Source organism: Lithobates pipiens, unplaced genomic scaffold (genome assembly GCF_037356315.1).
Source record: "Lithobates pipiens isolate NorthernLeopardFrog02 unplaced genomic scaffold, aLitPip1_a1.2 Scaffold_16, whole genome shotgun sequence".
Lineage (NCBI taxonomy): Eukaryota > Metazoa > Chordata > Amphibia > Anura > Ranidae > Lithobates > Lithobates pipiens.
Genome location: NW_027507748.1, coordinates 595,017,239 through 595,037,129, shown reverse-complemented (window position 1 = coordinate 595,037,129; position 19,891 = coordinate 595,017,239). Strand labels below are relative to the sequence as shown.

General features: G+C 44.8%; 1 protein-coding gene across 1 annotated transcript in view; it reads left to right on the top strand.

The window, feature by feature from the left end:
- Positions 1-702: 702 nt before the first annotated feature.
- Positions 703-19,891, top strand: part of LOC143983848 (polyunsaturated fatty acid lipoxygenase ALOX15B-like) — a 114,675-nt gene continuing 95,486 nt past the window's right edge. The window contains exon 1 of the mRNA XM_077483948.1: positions 703-851. Within this exon, the coding sequence (XP_077340074.1) occupies positions 711-851 (141 nt within the window). The 5' untranslated portion in view covers positions 703-710. The remainder of the gene's footprint in view (positions 852-19,891) is intronic.

The window sequence follows — 19,891 nt, the reverse complement described above, 5'->3', positions numbered from 1 at the left end:
ATTGGCCACTTAGGAGGAGGGAGCAGATGTACAGCAAAAGCGGCCATGCGAAAGCCGCTGCCCGTGATCTAGATGGGGTGCGGGCTGGTGACCATCTGCCTGACCAGTGTTTGCTGCCCCCCCAATATACTACCAGTCATCCCTGTCCAGTATTTTAGATGCATTGGCAGCAGATTAACCCTTATTTAGACAGTGATGCAGAGTTGGGGATATACCTTAAGGCCCATTAAAAAGTCATTTTTTTTTAATTTTTTTTTTTATTCCCCTTTACAGTGGGGGCTGTAAATGTAGAGTGTATGGTGCTGCTGCACGTCTGTACATTATGCCCAGAACATCCAAACAGCTAGAGCAAAGCACAGTGAAAGGTTTTGGCCAACCTATGTGGCATAGTACAGTAACCCATGCAGGACACCTGTCAAACAATAATCCTGGAACTACCATGCTAATGTCCTTGTCTGAGTATTTCAGTAGTATATTTACCAGAACAGATATAAAAAAAAACTTGATAATATCACCCATTCTATGCATGTTGGGCTATATTTTTCGATTGAATTATCTGTATGTCCAGACAGGATTGGTTCATGCTACTGATCTTGTAATTAGTTGTAGGTGTGAACTTGTAAATTGCCTAAAAGAGAGATATAGCTGACTGTTCAAATGTATGTCTTGCAGAGCTGCTTCCTTAAGGATAATCTCCTGAAATCCTGAAGATGTATAGGTTGAAGGTAGCGACGGGAACTGACCTGGCTGCTAGCACCTGTAGTAATGTCTCTATTGTCCTTGTGGGGGTACATGGAGAAAGTGAAATACACAAACTGCCCCATCAATGGAATAACTTCATATCTGGAGCTGTGAGTATCACTACATAGCGCTGACAGTATTTGTAATAGGTTACAATGGCATTACAACAGTCATAGCAGTCAACACAGCTGCTATGGGGTTGGGGGGAGGGGGTGGGAGGGGGACCCATTAAGGAGGCTGGTATTGAAAATTAAATATAGACAATGTGTGTAGGTACAAATCCAGTACTCAGATTTGAGGTTGCTGTTAACACTTTGTAAACCCTGTCATTTCCAAATGGTTTTCACCTGTTTCCCCTTCCTATTGCCTATGACATTTCCAATGAAGAACATACTAGAGACACTTTCAGGACCGCAGTCGGTTGCTAGTCAGATTCCCCTTTGTAGATGATGCCGTAAGGAGGATTTTTTTTTTTTTTTTAAGCTGTTTAGTAAATCCCAGAACATTTCCTCACATAAAATCTAATGAGATTAGAGGTTTATAGTTCTGTCACACACCCACAAGAAGATTGTATTACCCCTTATTTTTATATAGACATTGGAGCTCTTATTGGCGCATATTAGACAGGATCAGAATATCCAGGGCATAGGGATAGGAAATAGTCACCATAAAGTAGCGGCTTACGCCGATCTTTTATTTTGTGACCAACCCGGTCACTTCTATACCAAATTTATTGAATGCACTCAGGTTGTATTCTGCCCTTTCCAGTTATAAAAATAATGTACACAAATCGGAAGCACTGAATGTTGACTTCCCTAGTGAAACTCTGAACACCGTGCAGCGGAATTTTCCCTTTGCATGGGCCAAAAATCAAATCAAATACCTGGGGATATATCTGACCCCCCTCCCTCACGTCAACCTTTCAGGAAAACTATGCCCCCTGGCTAACCACCCTGCATCGTGACCTACAGCGTTGGCATAAACATACTCACTCATTCTTGGTTCGGCAGGAACGGCATCCTTAAGATGGTCGTCCTACCGAGACTTTTGTACTTCCTGCAAACACTTCCGGTGGTGGGGCCTCCTCATTTTCTTACGACTGTGAGGGGGTTATTTTTTACATTTCCTGTGCATGCTGTTGCATATAGAGCCCCGACTCTGCCGAAGGATCTAGGAGGCATAGGTTTCCCGGACCCGGTCAAATATCACCAGGCGGTATATTGTACCAGAGCCCTAGATTGGGTTAAACATTGGAAAAGGAGTGGGTAGAGGTGGAGCAAGTGTTCTCTAGTCCCATTGCTGACCCTGGTGTAGCAAACCTCAAGCCTCCTGGCAACTTTAAAAAAACACCCGTTGATAGGGAACACACTATCTGTTATTACCAACTTGAAATTGGTAAGGGTGAGCCCCCAGGAACCCTCCCTGTTTCTGGTGATTGAGGCACAGGACTTCCCCCGCTAGTATGTCGAGTAGGAGATTTAGGAAGTTCAGAGTCCAACAGATATAGGTTGCAGGACTTTTGTTGCGGGGGACGGTGGCTCTCGGTTGAAGAAATTCAGTCGATGCTGGACCCTCCCCTGGACAGATGGAGGGCCATCCAGATTAGACACCTTTTTGACCTCCTCACATTTTTGACCTGATAGTCCACTCCCTGTCTGCTTTTGAAGAGCTATGTCTTGACCCCGGCCCTCCACTTGTTATCGGTACTGTACAAGTTGGTAGTTGCCCCCTCAGATGGGGCACCCCCTCTGTACTTGGGGAGGTGGGAATGGGATTTGGGACGGACCTTTACGAAGGAACAGAGGGTCCTGTATTTTGCTCAATGTTCCTCCATCGCCACGAGATTCCAGGAGGCAGGGTACAAGCTGTTGGCAGTGTGGTATGGGGTCCCCACACTTCTGCATAGAATCTACCCATCGGTGTCCTCTGCCTGCAGGAGATGCCATCAGGCAGCGGGTTCACTGCTGCATGTATTCTGGTCCTGCCCACGCATTTGACCTTTTTGGGAGAATGTGCGCCGAGTGATCCTGAAGCTAACGAATATAGCCCTAGCAGATGATCCAGCCCAGTGTCTCCTCCATCTTACCCCAATGCCGAGAAGGAGATATAGGAACTCACTCATGATTCACCTGCTGAACATGGCGAGAATCTGTGTGCCTCTAAATTGGAAGAGGGAGGACCTCCCCCCCTCAATGGGCCAGTGGCTGGCTGTGGTGAGTGAAATAGGCCTGATGGAGCAATTGACAGCGACGGTCCACCGGAAGGTGGAGAAATATAATAAAACGTGGTTTTATTGGCACCAATTCCGGTTTTCGTGGGAATACAAGGACCTAGCGTCTCCTGTTGCAAGCTGGGTAGTTAAGGGTGCCCCTGGAGTGAACCTTGGTGGTTGGCTGCTGTGGGGATTTCACCCCCACCCCCTTTTTTTTATTTTTTATTCCTTATCTTCCTTTCCTCTGTCTCCCGTTCCTTTCTGATCAGGACCAGAGTCAGTCCAAATTCTTTCTGCTCTTTTCCTGTAGCCCTATGCACTTTTTTCTTCTAGCTTTATTTCCTACCTATAATTTAATTTTAAAAAAACGTATTGGATCTCAGCAGTCTGACGGCTTTCATTATGGGGATTTTAGCAGCTGTGTTCGACCCCTGTAGGGGTCAGCAATTAAGACTTTTGTTTCTGTAAAATTCTCCCTGTGTATATGTGAATGTTGTGGTTCCGCAAAGTTCCTGGTTATATACACTTATAAGTCTTTCAACAAGCTATACATGGTTTCTTTTTGTATGTTGATCGGTCTGCTGTGTTCAATAAAATCCTTTTAAATGAAGAAAAAGATTGTATTAGGGCTATAGAGTTGTGTGCAGGAATATTAACAATTATCTAATCACATAAAATATTGCAGCGGTTGCTATTACTGCTATCTTTAACTACTAGACTACCTCTTCCATTTTTTTTTTTTTTTTTTTTTTTAACTCTGCCAATGGTAATGGTGGAAGGATTTAGAATTCACAAGACCCTGAGATCTGTGATACTTAAACTATCTGAGCTTCCATGGGTGAAGATTACCTGGAAAATGTAACATTGAGGTGTGGGCAAAAACTTCATTGGAGCATTGGCTAGTAGAGGTGCAACGGATCGTCACCAATCTGATCCGAATGGGTCAACCCGCTCAGGTCGGCACATGCTGCGATCCGTGGAGTGGTCTTGGCCTTAGGAAAGGCCGCAGCTTCGGCCTAGCTCTGAAGCGGGGCCGTCTTTCTACACCCAGGCTGTTTACACTGATCGCTCCGACGGAGCGATTACTTGTACACAAACCAGAGTCATGTCATGACGCCGGTTCCTCTCTCCCCTCTCTGTACTAACCTGTACAGTGGAGGGGAGAGATCCTGAGATGGAAGCAGCCATCCTTCCATACCCTGCGATACCCTGCCAATACTCTGCAGTACCGCAATACTCTGCAGTACCCTAGCAATACTCTGCAATACCCTGCCTGCCAATGCCCAGCCTTACCCAGCCATACTCCCCCCAATATTACAGTGGGGGAGATTGTGGATATTACATTGGGGACTATATGGTGGTGGAATTTTCACAGGTTTTTGCAAATTAAATTATTTGCTGATCTGAAAAATGATCTGATCCGAGGAACGATCCGTGAGTTTTTGATCCGTTGCACTCCTATTGGCTAGGTACCAATACCAATAAGATGCCTCTAATGACATGTTCCCTGCTAATAGCTGCTGTTTATTGGAAAATATTACTTGCATGCAGCCTCTGAAGTTCTGGTGGTGACGTGAACAGTTGGGGCTGAAGAATGGTGTTCAGAGCCAGTCCCTCGCTGTGCAGATCCTCCATTCAGAAAACTTTTTTAACCACTTCAGCCCCGGACCAATTTGCAGCATAAGGACCAGAGATCTTTTTACAATTTCGCACTGCTCTGCTTTAACTGGTAATTGCGCGGTCATGCAATGTTGTAACCAAACGAAATTTGCGTCCTTTTCTTCCCACAAATAGAGCTTTCTTTTGATGGTATCTGCCTCTGCGATTTTTATTTTTTGCGATATAAATGGAAAGACCGAAAATTTTGAGAAATTTTCTTTGTTATAAAAAAATAAAATCGAATAAACTAAATTTTAGTCATACATTTAGGGCAAAATGTATTCAGCCACATGTCTTTAGTAAAAAAAAAAAAAGTCAAGCATATATATATATATTGGTTTGCGCAAAAGTTATAGCGTCTGCAAACTAGAGCACATTTTCTGGAATTTACACAGCTTTTAATTTATGACTGCCTATCATTTCTTGAGGTGCTAAAATGGTAGGGCAGTACAAACCCCCCCCCCCCCCCAAATGACCCCATTTTGGAAAGTAGACACCCCAAGGAAATTGCTGAGGGGCATGCTGAGCCCATTGAAATTTTTTTTTTATTTATTTATTTTTTTTGTCCTAAGGGATTGAATAATGGCAAAAAAATTTTTACAAAACGTTGTCACTAAATGATATTGCTCACACATGCCATGGTTATGTGGAATTGCACCCCAAAATATTTTCTGCTACTTCTCCTGAGTATGGGGATACCACATGTGTGGGACTTTTTGGGAGCCTAGTCACGCACGGCACCCCAAAAACCAATCACTGCCTTCAGGATTTCTAAGGGTGAAAATTTTTTATTTCACTACATATCAGTTTTGAAGGCCATAAAATGCCAAAATGGCACAAAACCCCCCCCAAAATGACCCCATTTTGGAAAGTAGATACCCCAAGCTATTTGCTGAGAGGCATGTTGAGTCCATGGAATATTTTATATTTTGCCACAAGTTGCAGGAATATTACAAACTTTTTTTTTTTTTTTCTCAAAGTTGTCACTAAATGATTGCTCACACATGCTATAGGCATAAGTGAAATTACACCCCAAAATAAGTTCTGCTGCTTCTCCTGAGTACAGGAATACCACATGTGTGGGACTTTTTGGGAGCCTGGCTGCGTACGGGACCCCGAAATCCAAGCACTGCCTTCAGGATTTCTAAGGGCATTATTTTTTTATTTTACTCCTCCCTACCTATCAGTTTTGAAGGCCATAAAATGCCAAGATGGCACAAAACCCCCCCAAATTACCCCATTTTGTAAAGTAGATACCCCAAGCTATTTGCTGAGGGGCATGTTTAGTCTATTGAATTGTATATATTTTTTTTATTTATTTTTTTGTCCCAATGACAAAAAATAAATTATTTACAAAAAGTTGTCACTAAATTATTAATTGCTCACACATGCCATAGTTATATGTGGAATTGCACCCCAAAATACATTTTGCTGCTTCTCCTGAGTACAGGGATACCACATGTGTGGGACTTTTTGGGAGCCTAGCTGCGTACGGGGCCCCAAAAACCAATCGCCACCTTCTGGATTTTTAAGGGCGCAAATTTTTGATTTCACTCCTCACTACCTATTGCAGTTTCGAAGGCCATAAAATGCCAAAATAGCACAAAACCCCCCCCCCCCAAATGACTCCATTTTGGAAAGTAGACACCCCAAGCTATTTGCTGAGTCATGTTGGCTGAACGAAAAGATTGATCAGTGGGTATGCCCACCATTAGAATACCTCCCTTCATCCACCCACTTCTAATGGACATATATGCACCATTTATATATGCCGAAGCATGGGGGCATCCTCCCACAAAAGTTATGCCACATACACACGGTCAAACTTTCCACGGGCATCCGTCGGAATTTCGACCGTATGTACGCAGCATTAGGAGCAAAATCGCTCCTCTGCCCCTGCTGCCCCCATGCTTCGGCATATATGCTCTTTTTTAACTGGTGGTGAAATCACCTCCTACAGCACTGGAGTCATGGCTTTATGTATCCTGGGAGCAAACGCTATTGCTGTCAAGATAAATCCGCGCTGCAGCTGAATGGCATACCTGAAAACCAAAAAAATGGTTAACAAAAAAACTCAGTAAACTGTAAAGTATAAAAAAAATTGGAGAGAGAATAAAACGACAACTATTTTTGGTTTTTATATTTTATATATATTTTTTTGAACTGTAAACTGTAACGGTTCGGGTCTCTCAAAATGCAATGGCATCTTGGGAGACCCTGTGTTGGTGTGCCTAGCCTGTGAAATGCTGTACCCTACGCTAATACTTCACTAGTTCATGGTAGCGTTCAAAACACTAAGGCAAAGACCAGGACAGCGTGGACAATAACAACGGGTGTCACGCCTATATCTGCGCTTGGTACAGACACGACATCTTCTTTGGGGTGGCTCGTTGGGTAGGGGTACTCGGGAGGGCATAAGTATAATGCCTCTCATGCAGCCGGCTTACTGCATTTGGTTGGGAATGGTGAGGTGCAGAACCGTCTGGATACAGAAGCTCTGTGACAACCTCTCTGGAAGAAGAGAGGTTAAAGTCCCGCCTGAAGCTTTGTATAGCACAAAAGCATTCAGCAAAGCCAATTGAAATAAGTAAGCAGACACTTTTTTTTTTTTTTTTGTACCGGTGTCTGGCCTTACGGGAAACTAGATACGGCACCAACAACTGGTCATTGAGGTCCACCCCTCCCATATATTTGTTATATTCGTGGACACAGAGGGGGTTTCTCCACAATACCAGTCGCCGTATGAATTTGGACCGTCGTGTCTGCATGAAGGGAGGTAAGAACGAAAACATTCTTATTATTCCTCCACTTCATAGCGAGCAAATTATTACACCGATAGCAGGCTCTCTCCCCCAGCCTAAGACAGGAATCTACAAGCCGCTGGGGAAAGCCCCGGAAATTAGGTCGCACGGGGCCACATGCTCCAATCTGATCAAATAAATGACTAAACAGTGGCACGTTGGTGTAATTGTCCACGTATAAGTGGTACCCCTTTCCGAATAAGGGTGACACAAAGTTCCACACTATCTTGCCAGCGCTTCCTATGTAGTCAGCGCAGTTCTCCAGGTCTACGTAACTATCTTTACCCTCATAAACCATAAAGCTTCATGTATAGCCTGTGGCCCTGTCACAGCACTTATAGAGCTTGACCCCGTATCTGGTACGCTTATTGGGAATGTACTGTTTGAATGACATGCGACCAGTAAACTTAATCAGGGACTGATCAACGCAGACAACTTGATGGGGAGTAAGCAAGTCTGCAAAACGTTGGTTGAAGTGGTTTGAGGGGCCGAGTTTTGTCGAGCTGATCGTATTCAGTGTCTCCACGATGACGACAAAGGTAATTGTCACTGAAGTGCATGAACCGCAAGATCTGCTCGTATCACTTCCTGGACATGGAGTTAGAGAACACGGGCATGTGGTCAGTCAGATGCGTGGACCAATGAGCCCGCAATGTCATGAAATTGTGTGCCCATGTTGAGGGAAAGGCCCAGAAAGGTCTTAAATTCGGAAACCATAACTGGTTTCCAATCTCTGGCAAGGGCAGGCAACTGGGGATTAGCGGCGATGTGTTGACCAGCATATAAACTAGTTTGGTCCACAATAGATCTATAGAGATCTTCTGTGAAATACAGGGAATAAAAATCAAGTGGCGTAAAATCTGTATCTACCTGAATACCGGGTTGGGCAATGATTGGGGGAAGTACTGGTGCTGCAGAAGTGGTGGGCACCCAATGAGGATTGGCGATTTCTGCAGGAAGGACACTATGGGAACGACGGGCCTGCCTTTGTCTTCTTCTTGGTGGGAGCGGGACACTACTTGTGCTTGCCACCTCGCCAGCTTGAACTGCACTTATGGGACTCGCCACGTCACCATGTGATACTGCACTGCTGGATGTACGTCCAGGGTGTACTAGGCCGCTGGTGCTTGCCAGTTCACCAAAAGGATGAGCGGCGCTAGTACTGGTTCTCTGCTCCATACGAGGGACCTGCAGTTCTTGCACCTCAACATCAGAAGATCGGGGTCGGGTACACCTGACGTTAGCGGGGACCTTATCTTTGTCAGAGCTATCTGTCATGGAGCCGTTGTCCACTACAGGGTCGTATTCTGAGCCTGACAGATCAGTGTCTTCCTCTTTACTATCTGTCATGCTCAAACGTGTAGGCCTCTTCATTAGTGTACCTTCGCTTTGCCATGTTGGGCTCTAAATTTAGGGGTACACTAGTGACTCGCAGGTAAAAAAAAGCACCTAGGCTGTCAGCGACTGTATCAAACGCTACAAAAACTGTTGGCAATCGCAGGGATCAAGCCTGACTCTGCGAACGCTGCAGTTATGTGTTTAGTAAGTGACAGTGATCGATCGATACTGCACTTGGGGGCGGAGGGGCAAAACGCAGGTGCTAGCAGGTATCTGGATTGATCCTGCTAACAATGCGTTTTTTTTTTTTTTTTTAGAACCCTAAACTGCTGGGCACGCTAGTATAGATCCGATCAGATATTGATCTGTTTAGATTCTATACCACTAAGGGAGGTGCATGCTTTGCGCATGGGTGTTAGCGGTACTGGCACTAACCTAGCACTGCCTGGGGTGACGAAGACCCTATCTGACCCTAAAACCGAATTGATATCACGCACCGGGTGATCAGGGGGTTAAACCTTTATTGGGTAATAAATGGCGGGTGCCCTGATGCTATAAAAAGTGAACTACCTAACCAGCGTCACCCGTAACACTTATACGGTGATCACTGGTGAAAGGGTTAACTAGGGGCAATCAGGGGGTTAAAATCTTTATTTGGTATTCATATGGGGGTACCTGACGTTATATAAAAACCTGATGGGGGACCTAAACTAAACTTACTGGCTAACCAGCGTCACCAGTGACACTTATACAGTGAATGCTGGTGAAAGGGTTAACTCGGGGCAATCAAGGGGTTAAAACCTTTATTAGGTTATATATTGGGGTACCTAACACTATAAAACCTGGCAGTGAACCTAAAAAAAACTATCTTCCAAGCGGCACCAGTGACACTAATGCAGTGATCAAAAACGATTGTTTAGTGTCACTGGTAAAAGGGGGGTGTAAGGGTTAACTGGGGGGGGGGGCAATCAAGGGGTTAAACCTTTATTAGGGGGCTACCCTGGACCTAAAGTGGCCTAACACTAGCTGCCCTGACACTTTTTACAGTCACAACTGTCACTAAATGCAGTGATCAGTAAATGATCACGGCAATCAGTGACACTGTGACTGGGGGGGGGAGGAGTGATTGGGGGTGACTGGGGTGAAAAGTGTACTTGTGTCAGTGGACTGTTGGCGCACTTGGATGTCTTCTCTCCTCGTTGTCCAGTCAAAAAGACCGAGTGGAGTGACATCACTTCCTCCTTCCTGTGTTTACACTTACAAAGGGGAGGAAGCTTCTCATTCACCAGGAGCGATAGAGAGGGGATGGCCAGAAACTAACGGCCATCCCCTCATCCCGGATCGCTCCTAAACCGGACCGCTGCATCCAGCGGTCTGATCGGACCCCCCACTCGCATTGCACCGACGTACATTGCCATGCGACGGTCCTTAAGTGGTTAATTCATTTTAACCACTTCCTGCCCGCGCTATAGCCGAAAGACGGCTACAGCACAGAGATTTCCTGCTGGGAGGGCGTCCCTGGACCTCCTCCTCCTATTGCGCATCGGACGTTCTGTGCTGGCTGTGTCCCATCTGTTGGCGGCACTTGGCAGTGGCACCACTTGTCATTGTCCTGGTGCTCCAGGGCCTTCAAAAGTGTAATAGGTAGTCAACAAGTTAGATGTGTAATTTATGCTGCTAGAACATGTGATGGTGCTCCCTGCATGTTGGGCCTCTCTAAGTGGCCAGGTTGTGGAAAAGTACCACACATGTGGTATCATAATACTCAGGAGTAGCAGAATTTATTTTGGGGTGTCATCTGTGGTATACACATGCCATGTGAGAGAAATGACCTATTACAATGACCATTTTGTGGGAAAAAAAATCTTAATTTTACAAAGAATTGTGGGAGAAAATAACATCAAAAAGCTTACCATTTCTCTTACTAAATACCTTGGAATGTCTTCTTTCAAAAAAGGGGTCATTTGGGGGGTATTTGTACTTTCCTGGCTTGTTCAGGTCGCAAGAAATGAGATCGGCCACCAGTACATCACATGAATTTTGTATGATTTGCACCACAGCTTGTAGACTCTCTAACGTTCACAAAGACCAAATAATAAATGCTGAGAGGGTAGTTAGGCGCTCACCTATTAGTTCTACCTAGTACTTGCAGGGGATTCACCTGCTATTAATTGAACCTAATCCCTACTGGGATTTATTTGAGATCAGAGTGTGAATAAAGTGAAACCTAGTTGTCAAATACTTGGTGGCAATTTTACCACCTAAATGAACATATAACGATAAATAAAATATTCCACATGTGTATTTATATAAAAATAGCTAACTGATAGCAATATGGGACGTGCATGAAGGTATTATAGAAATCATATTACACTTTCTAACCTTAGCCTGCTTCCTTCCCTTTCCCTTGATATGAGGATGTGATGTCTGTTTTACTCATTGAAGGGTTCATAGGGCCCTATTTGGGCTCGTCACTCAATTTTTTGTCACTTTTAGTGTGCATTATTTGTTGTTGCAGATAAGTGCTCTGCATATTGTAGCCTGTGACATCTATGTTGGTCTGTTCTCCTGCTAGCACATGCTTCCTTTATTTGTATATGTTGACTCTGTAACTGCAATGTGACATTTACTTAATAAAAACTTATTGTAAAAAAAAAAAAAGAAATCATAATTCACATTATCATGACAATGCTATGTGTTGGTGCAGAAACTTCAATGCACTTTCTACAATGTTAGACAGTGCATTTGTGCAAAATGGGGAAAAAAAGTGCTGAGTGCTTATAAAGGTGCCACACTTTCAATATATACTGTAAAAAAGTGCTAAGTGCTTCTATAAGTGCCAAAATGTGTAAATGCAGTACTTTACAATTTATAAAATGGCTAAATGGAATAATACACATCTAAATTGATACACAAATCCAGCAGCAGAAATAAATGTCAAAGTCCCTCTGGAACAAAAGTGACAGTGTGCTTCAATGCTTAGTGGATTCCTGGATTGCAACCAGTGCGATTTCCATGCTTAAAGACAAAAATCTGCACTCACCAGCTCCCCCGCCCCTTAAGGGGTTAAAGTGCCTCCACAGTGTGAGCCCCTGTGCCGCTATGTAGAGCTGTTCTGGTTACCATCCAGTATTCCTCATTAAAAATGAAAATGAAGCATACATGGTGTAATCCAGTCTTTAAAAACAACTTTTATTAAATGCATGAAATGCTACTCACAAAATTGAAGGTTAAAACAGCGCCTCAGTGTATATGCTGACCACAGCGTTTGAATTCACTGCCGCTATGAGAGTGTACACCATAGGCCACGCCCTACACTTTTCATCATTGGTCGTCGTCTGGAGAGCCAGACTTGTGGATTTGCTGGATTTGTGTATCAATTTAGATTTGTATTCTTCCTTTTAGCTTTTTTATAAATTTTAAAGTACTGTATTTACACATTTTGGCACTTATAGAAGCACTTGGCACTTTTTTTCAGTATATATTGAAAGTGTGGCACCTTTATAAGCACTCAGCACTTTTTTTAATTTTGCACAAATGCACTTTCTAACATTGTAGAAAGTGCAGAAACTTCAATGCACTAACACATAGCATTGTCATGATGTGAATTATGATTTCTATAATACCTTCATGCACGTCCCATATTGCTATCAGTTAGCTATTTTTATATAAATACACATGTGAAATATTTTTTTATCGTATGTTCATTTATGTGGGTAAAATTGCCACTAAATTTCTGACAACTAGGTTTCACTTTATTCACACTCTGTGATCTCAAATCCCAGTAGGGATTAGGTTCAATTAATAGCAGGTGAGTCCCCTGCAAGTACTAGGTAGAACTAATTGGTGAGCACCTAACTACCCTCTCAGCATTCATATACGTCTTTTCAACCTTTTAGGTTGAATGTGTTAGGTAGTGGCAGCCCCTTCTCATCACTTATTCCTTTTGTTTATACATTTCCTCATTTGGTCTTCACTTTTTCTATGGTTTTATTAGTAATAAACATTTCCTGTCGCATCATGGCAGCATACACCTATTAGTTGTGGCTCCGCCCCCGCAACCTGATAGGACCGTTTAACTATTAAATCTTGAGAGGGCCCCTGCTTCAGCATTCTCCTTTTTTTTTTTTTTTTTCCTCCCTCACCTGAGAAGACCGGACATCACCCCTTACCGCTATCGCCCCCAGCCATGTTCAAGCCTCTCCTGGGTGGAAGTCCTACCTGTACAGCCTCTAAATGAGCTTAATGGAGGAATCCCCACTCTGATGGTCTCAGGGGTATCGTTATTTATCTTTACAAATCTTAAACAGATTTATTATGCAGCGGCCTCTAACCTGTGCATTCTAGGTATTTTCTGTTCCTTTCCTGTCAAGCTCTGTAGAACCTCGCTCCTCGGGCGCCGATGATTGAACTCCTCTGCGCATGCGCTGGCGTTCAGTGCCTCATTGTCTTGTCTGTTCGCCACTTTCCAAAATGGAGCCGAACGTCGTGGGACATTTCTGCACATGTGCGGGATGACGTCGACGTTGCGACGGCATTAGCGCGGGGTTTAAAAATTGCATTTTTGCTTTGTGTACCGTGGCTGCTGCTGCTTCACGACCAAGATCGTCTTCGTCATTCCGATCGTTTCTTACATATCGTTCCCTTCGGATCTCAGGTCAGTCTCTTTGTTTCTAAAGTTCTTTTTCTGCAACTGGCATATCTCCCTACCTGTCTTTGCACACTGATTTCCGTTCGTTTTTAGGATTCACTCTTCATGGAGGCCGCTGCCCCAGCAGACCATTGCCAGCCTATTGGGTAAGTGGGGTCAACTTGGTAAGTACGAAGAGGAAAAAGAGAGCCTGTCACTAACGCTGTCTAAATTGCACAGCCCTATCAGGTCATCCAGATCGTCGCACTCAAGGCGCTCAAGAAGAAGCCGCTCCCGTCATAGACGGGACCGAGACCATAGCAGAAGCCGCTCACGGCGCAGAGAGCGGAGATCACAGGAGGAGGCGATCAAGGTCCTACTCTCGACATGGACACTCCTACCACAGAAGATCCCCCTACTAGCAGACACTCTTCTCGCGCTCAAAGTCTCCATCCCTCTGGAAACTCGTGCTGGGTTTGTGGCGCAATAGCACTCCCAGATAAGCTGGCCTGTCGTTCATGCTTCAATGAAGCAACAAAAGACAGGGAATTAGATCCTAGTATTCCAGCTACTGAATTGCCCCTCCAAATCGCAGGGCCGGAAACTAGCAGACCTTTGCAAGGCACCACATCTGCTGTTCCCTCCACTTCAAGGATGTCAGATCCTTTGTCAGATGATGACATTGACGCCTCTACCGGCTTCGACTTTGCACTAGTTGAACCCTTCATTAAATCAGTGAAGGAAGCGATCAATTGAGTGGAAGAGAAACAAACTCCTCAGAAGCTGAGGAAATATTTTCCAAATCTCAAGAGAGATCCTGAGACCTTCCCATTTATTGAGGAACTAGAGGATTTGATTAAAGAGGAATGGCAAAAGCCGGATAAGATCAGTAACTAACAGGTTAGCAAAACTTTATCCCCTGAAGGAGCCTAGTGTCACTCCATTAGTGACCCCGCCAGTGGTGGATTCTTTGATGCGTCTTTCCAGACATGTGACACTTCCAATCGAAGATGCGGTTACATTTAAAGATGTACTAGATGGGAAAATTGACCTAGATCTGAAAAGATCTTACCTATCAGCAGGGGGCGCATGCAGACCAGCTGTGGCCCTAGCAGCTGTCGGTAGAGCCATTTCCAACTGGTCCGCCAATACCGAGAGACTGGTGTCAGAAGGAGGGGAACAAAAGAAGGTAATCTCAGCCCTACAGGAACTATCTCTCGCAGGCGACTTGGTCGCAGAAGCCTCTGTAGATAGAATTAAATCTACATCTAGAGCAATGCTGAGCTCAGTAATGGCCAGAAGGGCACTTTGGCTGAAACCCTGGTCTGCAGACCCATCCTCAAAGACAAACTGGTGCAAGATTCCCTTTGACAGAGCAAATCTCTTTGGAGAAAAGCTAGATTCTGCGATTTCTAAAGTTACCGGGGGAAAATCGGGTCTGATCCCTTCAGATAGAAGATCTAAACAGCAAAGACCGTCAGCCCCCAGACGTAACCTCCCAGACAAATATAGGGAGGCAAGATCCTACAGACCTGGCAAGGAGTACAGGAGAAACTGGAAGAACCCTCAATCATCCTTCCTCAAGCTCCAGAAAGCCAAGACCCCTACTTCAGGGGATCAAAAGTCTTTTTGAAGGTGCGCCCGCCCAACCAGCTGTAGTAGGAGCCAGGCTAAGGTTGTTCAAGCAGGTATGGGCGGGGACAAAGGATCCATGGGCAGTGGCGACTGTATAATTCGGACACAGATGGAGGTTCCGAAAGCACCCAAGGGACCATTTCCGAATAACAAGGATACCATCATCTCACCAAAAGAGTACTACTGAACGGATATGTTCAGGACCTAATCCAGAAGCAAGCTATAAGGGAAGTTCCTCTACCACAGAGAGGGAGAGGATTCTATTCTCCTCTATTTCTGGTAAAAAAGAAAACAGGAGACTTGCGTCCTGTCATGGGCTTAAAGAAACTCAATCACCGAATCCTGGTGGAGGCATTCAAAATGGAGTCTGCAGACAATCCTCCAGGCCATCAACATAGGAGATTGGATGCTCTCCATCGATTTACAAGACGCCTACCTGCACGTTCCCATTCACACCTCATTTCAGAAATGTCTCCGTTTTTGTTGTAGGTCATCAACATTTCCAATTCCAAAGTCTCCCGTTCTGAATATCCACTGCTCCAAGAACATTTACAAAAGTGTTACTGCCAGTAATTGCCCTATTAAGGGAGCAAGGCCTGAGGGTGCACCACTACCTAGACGATATCCTTCTCCTGGCCGACAACCGAGATTCCCTCCTACTTCACCGCGCAATCCTAATTTCCACCCTGCAAAAATTTGGGTGGCTGATAAATTGGGGGAAGAGCAGTCTAAATCCCACACAGCGAATGATTTTTCTGGGGGCAGAGCTGGATACCTGACTCAATACAGTAGAACTCCCGGAGGAGAAAGTTCCCATCCTAATCCGGAAAGTAAAGAGATTACTCGTGGCCACTACCATCCCCGCCAGGGAATGTCTCAGTATTTTAGGGTCATTCTCGGCAACTATCCCAATGGTACAATGGGCCCAGTGGAATGCCAGGCCTCTTCAAATATCATTCCTCAAACAATGGAACGGCGTGTCAATGACCCAGCCGATGGTGATCCGGGAAGAGGTGAAGCAATCGCTATCTTGGTGGACAAAACCACATAATCTCTGAAGAGGTGCAAACGCTTAGTCCTTCTCTCTCAAGAAGTAATCACCTCGGATGCCAGCATGGAAGGATGGGGAGCACACTAGCGTCACCACGCAGCCCAAGGTTGTTGGCCATTCAGGACACACGATGTGGTTTCCAACTTATTGGAGATGAAAGCGGCATTCCAGGCACTACTAGCCTTCAGCCCATTTCTGGAGGGAAAAGATGTCCTACTAAAGATGGACAATCGAGTGGCTGTGGCCTATATCAACAGGCAAGGAGGCACCAGGAGTCGCTCCATGTTGCAAGAAGTCCAACCAGTCTTCCAATGGGCGCAACTGAATTTAACCAGTCTCAGGGCAACATACGTGCCAGGTGTCCAGAATCAGATAGCAGACACCTTGAGTCGACAGTTCGTATCCAACCACGAATGGGCCCTAAGCAGTCAGGCCTTTTCTCTGATAACGAAGACTTGGGGGGGGTTCCGGATATCGATCTGGCAGCAACTCCAAGCAATGCAAAGTGTCAGAGGTACCTGGCGAGAGTTCCCTTTCCTTCGGCGGAAGGCACGGATTGTTTACAACACAACTGGAATTTCCACCTAGGTTACGTGTTTCCACCAACTCCAATCATATCCAGGCTTCTACTCAGACTCAGGAAATCAAGTTCCACAGTTTTAGCAGTCCTGCCCTTTTGGCCAAGGAGGCCGTGGTTCACGACCCTACTCCAATTGAGTACAGCAGAACCATTGCTGCTCCCTGTGACAGTGGATCTACTCTCTCAAGGTCAATTCCTCCATCCATGCCCGGAGAAGTTACACCTAACAGCATGGAGACTGAAAGGGCTAGGTTCATAGCTCACGGATGTTCCCACAAAGTGATAAACACCCTTCTCCAAGCCAGAAGGTTTACCACTAACACTTGCAAGAGAATCTGGGATAGGTTCCTCTCGGTCGCACAACAACAAGCCTGGGACCCTTCATCCCCTACAGTTGCTCAGGTCCTAGAGTTCCTTCAGCTAGGTCTTGACAAAGGTCTTGGTTTAAGCACCTTGAAAGTACACGTATCAGCTCTATCTGCCATAACGGGGGTGAAATGGGCTCAAGAACCTCTTATTTCTCAATTCCAGAAGGCTTGTCTAAGATTGAGACCTCCCAGAAAGCCCTCATTTCCAACTTGGGATCTTTCGATAGTACTGGACTTCCTATCCCATGACCCATTCTTTCCAGTTGAAAAAGCTTCCCTTTGGAATCTAACCCTCAAAATCACCTTTCTGATAGCGATTTACATCAGCCAAGAGGGTGTCGGAAATGCATGCACTAATGGGATTTACATCAGCCAAGAGGGTGTCGGAAATGCATGCACTAATGGCAAAGGAACCATACCTTACCATCTACCCAGACAAGGTAGTTCTGAAACCTTCAGACCGCTTCATTCCCCAAAGTGGCTTCCTCCTTTCATTTTAATCAGGAAATATGCCTTCCCACTCTTTCTACAGAGCAGGGCGACCCTCATCCACTGGAAGTAAAATCTAACTTACTGGCCTACCTCTCGAAGACCAGTGACTTCAGGAAAGTGGAAAACCACCTAGTCATCCCTCATGGCTCCAGAAGAGGACAGGCAGCTACTTCCCGCACCATTGCAGCATGGCTTGTGAAAATCATAAAGAAATCCTACTCTTCTAATCAAGCTCAGATACCTGAGGGCTTAAAGGCGCACTCTACAAGGGCAATGGCAACCTCCTGGGCAGCTTTCTGCAAAGTCTCCTCAGAAACCATCTGCAAGGCAGCCACATGGTCTTCAAAAAGTACTTTTATATCCCACTACAAAGTGGACTCCGCTAGGTTGTCCACGGTGGAATTTGGTAGAGCGATTATTCAGTCCAATTCCTCCATTCCTTGTAAATAAACTTTTTCTGCTTAGACCCACCCAGTTTTGCGAGTTATTCCCCATAGGTGTATGCTGCCATGATGCGACAGGAAAACTGAAAATTGTATACTCACCTTTCCGTAATTTTCCTTTCCTGTTGCATCTCATGGCAGCATACAGATGCCCACCCGTCTAAGGTGAGGTATCTATATATTGAGAATGCTGAAGCAGGGGCCCTCAAGATTTAATAGTTAAACGGTCCTATCAGGTTGCGGGGGCAGAGCCACAACCCATAGGTGTATGCTGCCATGAGATGCAACAGGAAAGGATAATTACGGAAAGGTGAGTATACAATTTTCAGTTTTTTCAGTGTCCATAGCGCACCTTAACCCCCCTTTTTTTCTAAAGACCAAATATCCACTAATTTGGATTATTTTTACCAAAGATATGTAACAGTATAAATTGTGGCCAAACTTTATGAAGAAAAATTAATAATTTGCATAATTTTATCATAATTTTATCACAGAAACAAATGCGTTTTTTTTTTTTTTTTCCAAATTTTCAGTCTTTTCATTTATAGCATAAAAAAAAAACCCAGAGGTGATCAAATACCACCCAAAGAAAGCTCTATTTGTGGGGGGGGGGGGGGGGGGGGAGAAAGGACAAAATTAATTTGGGTACAGTGTATGACTGAGTAATTGTCATTCAAAGTGTGAGCACCGAAAGCTGAAAATTGGTCTGGGCAGGAGGGGTGTTTAAGTGCCCAGTAGGCAAGTGGTTAAAGAATATAAGGTTTTCTGTGATTATACAAGGAGGGGGAGAATGTGGCGTTCATATGCCCCTTGTTCCGTCACAGAAGTGACAGAACGCTTTGTATTTGTAAAGAATACAAGACATTTTCTGGATGGAGGCACTGCACAGCAAATGACCTATACTGATCACTTACCTTCAGCCCAGCCCTTCACCTCAAACGTCAGCAGGGACATCAATGTCAGAGGCTGCATATAAGTAAAATTCTTCATGAAAGAAGCATCAGCTACTAGTGGAGCTCACATTAGCGTTGCCTTATTAATACCTAGTTAAAGCCCCAATAACTCCCCCCAGACTCCAGCTTTAATGGTAACGCTTCATTCCTTGCACCGTGGTCTCCCAGGACAATTTCTATCTATAACCCTGTCCTGAGTATTGCACTGCCTATGCCAACAGCTGCTATCTGTCATTAATTTTTGTATATTTTATTTAAATAACATTTCCAACTGCCAGTTAGAGAGGTAGCCATGGGGGCCCATCCAAATTTTTTTCGGGTGTCCCAATTCAAATTTGTTGCCTAATTTGAAACCTCATCAGATAAAAGTGGAAGGTGGAGTTTCTAATCAAATATGCGTTTTTAGTTCTTGATGACTGTATGTTTGGTATCGGGAAACCAGTTAGAATTTTCTTCAATCATGTTGCATCCGTGTTCCAATTTCATGATACTAACATTTTGACAAATATACTGCACAAAACATGTGAAATGATAGAGAAACTTTGCTTAGACTGCAAGTATGGTGTTTCTATTCCCTGGAGGCTACTAGCACTGCAAACCATATAAATGTTTTTCCCACTTTCGTCTTTCAGGACAGCACATGAGACCTCTGCTCCTCCCTTCTCAGGAAACACTGCCTCCACCAGATCTTTAAAACCACACCTTCCCTCCAGCCCTTCAGTTTTGGTGTCTCCTCGCCGGAGGAAACATCGATGGGAACCTGGTTTTAAATCGGCTGGGGAGGCTGAGTCCAGTTTTACCCTGAAGGCAGAACGTTTTGTCTGGCCGAAGGGATTTCCGAAGAGATTAAGGTCTCATACATTGCAGAAGGGCTGTAGAGTCCATTACCTGCAGTGTCTGGCGCGTCTCATCCTTCCTTGGGGAGAGTGGAGGCATGGGACGTTCGTTTTGGCGCTGCCTGGGGAAGGTGTTCGCTGGATGTGTCCGA